Raw genomic sequence first — 1,520 nt, forward strand, 5'->3', positions numbered from 1 at the left:
CCCATCTTAAATTCTCTAGAACTTGCAAATGCAAATTAATCTTTCTTCTTAATCTCATATCACTCCAAATCATGAATGTTGTAGGATAAGAAACATTAATAAACATTGCCAATATGTTGATAATGATTAAAATCACATTAATAAAATTATCAACCTATCAATGGAGATTGTTATATATGTATAATCATACATGTGATTGTAGATAATTTGCAGGTATCAAATAGGTTTCATCAAGGAACTTGATCAAGATGATCAACTGATCAAAGGGAGCACTCACTAGAAAGGAGTGCAACCCTGCAAGAGCTATTGCTAGAACAAGCCCATGATCCAACAACCACTCTCCTAAGAGAAGGGATCAAAGATGCAAATCATCAGTGACAAGGCTCATGTAACATTGAAAACAAATATTAGAAACGTTAATAAAAGGATCAAGCTATTACTTTTATGGTAGAAAGCCTCAAATTATCAAGACAATGCAGAAAATACCAATTCATACAAAACATCCAGACAATTAAGATAAAATCAGGCAGATTGGAACCCATCAACTGCCTAACACACAATATTATTAAAAATATAGAAAGAAATTCGTGAAATCACCATTCAGGTTAGGCTATGAACTGTGCAACCTTTCCCTGGAGTTCCGCCTCCTTAGCACCGACAATTCTCGCCACCTCCTTCCCACCTTTCACAAGCACGAAAGTAGGCATCGCTTGAACCTTCCACTGCTGGGACACTTCCTGATCCACTTCATGAATTTCAATCAACAAGCAAATCTAAAAAACCCTAACCCTAATTCCCAAAGAGGGAGAAACTTTCAAAAAAGAGTATCGGAATTGGGAAAGGGGAAAAAGTACCGAGAGCTCGTCAACGTCAATTTTGACGAATGAAGCCTCCGTGAACTTTGCAGCGAGAGCCTTGAAGGTCGGCTCTATGAAACGGCAAGGCCCGCACCAAGTAGCGGAGAAATCAATCACCAGCTTCAGATTAAAGAAGCAAGTAAAACCTAGAAAAGTTATTTTTCGTGGAAATTTTCTTATTGGGAATTAGTGAAGGGGGCACTGAGAACATACTAGCTTGTTCGTGTTTTTATGGGCTGTCCAGTGTTCGTTCCAGGATTCTTTAGAGTGGACGGCAACGACGGCTGAACCTTCTTCCTCCGCTGCGGCTGCGGCACCGGGATTCAGAAGGGTGGAGAAGAAGGATCCCATCTTTGATATTGCTTCTTACCTTTTCTTTTACGTTACCGATCGGGCTCGACGATGGAGATGGAACGAAAGAAGAGATATATATAGGGGCGGAACAGCAGACAGAGCCTCAGCTTGTTATAGAGGTTCTAAGCAAGCAGGTGAAAAGTGGGGTGGACAAGGTGCCGGTCGAATCGGCCGAATAATAAATAAAATTTGCATGATATAATAAGCATCTAATAATATAAAATTTTATAAGTTTAATATAAATTATTAATAATTTATATTATATATTATACATATAAATTATATATTAAATTCAGATTACAATTTTAC

General features: G+C 38.1%; 1 protein-coding gene across 1 annotated transcript; it reads right to left on the reverse strand.

Moving 5' to 3' along the window:
• Positions 1-389: 389 nt before the first annotated feature.
• On the reverse strand, positions 390-1,335 carry LOC110113356 (thioredoxin H2-2). The gene is made up of 3 exons (XM_020845904.2): positions 1,071-1,335; positions 855-977; positions 390-737 (listed from the first exon to the last, which is right to left on the reverse strand). Exons 1-3 carry the CDS (start codon positions 1,206-1,208, stop codon positions 606-608), a joined length of 393 nt encoding a protein of 130 aa, XP_020701563.1. The 5' UTR covers positions 1,209-1,335; the 3' UTR covers positions 390-605.
• Between the last annotated feature and the right edge of the window lie 185 nt (positions 1,336-1,520).

Source organism: Dendrobium catenatum, unplaced genomic scaffold, assembly GCF_001605985.2.
Source record: "Dendrobium catenatum unplaced genomic scaffold, ASM160598v2 fragScaff_scaffold_776, whole genome shotgun sequence".
Lineage (NCBI taxonomy): Eukaryota > Viridiplantae > Streptophyta > Magnoliopsida > Asparagales > Orchidaceae > Dendrobium > Dendrobium catenatum.

Coding starts and splice junctions, on each gene's coding strand:
- LOC110113356 (XM_020845904.2), bottom strand. CDS start 1,208: ATGGGATCCTTCTTCTCCACCCTTCTGAATCCCGGTGCCGCAGCCGCA. Junction 978..1,070: donor ATAAAAACACGAACAAGCTA/GTATGTTCTCAG, acceptor TTTAATCTGAAG/CTGGTGATTGATTTCTCCGC. Junction 738..854: donor TTGACGTTGACGAGCTCTCG/GTACTTTTTCCC, acceptor GAAGTGGATCAG/GAAGTGTCCCAGCAGTGGAA.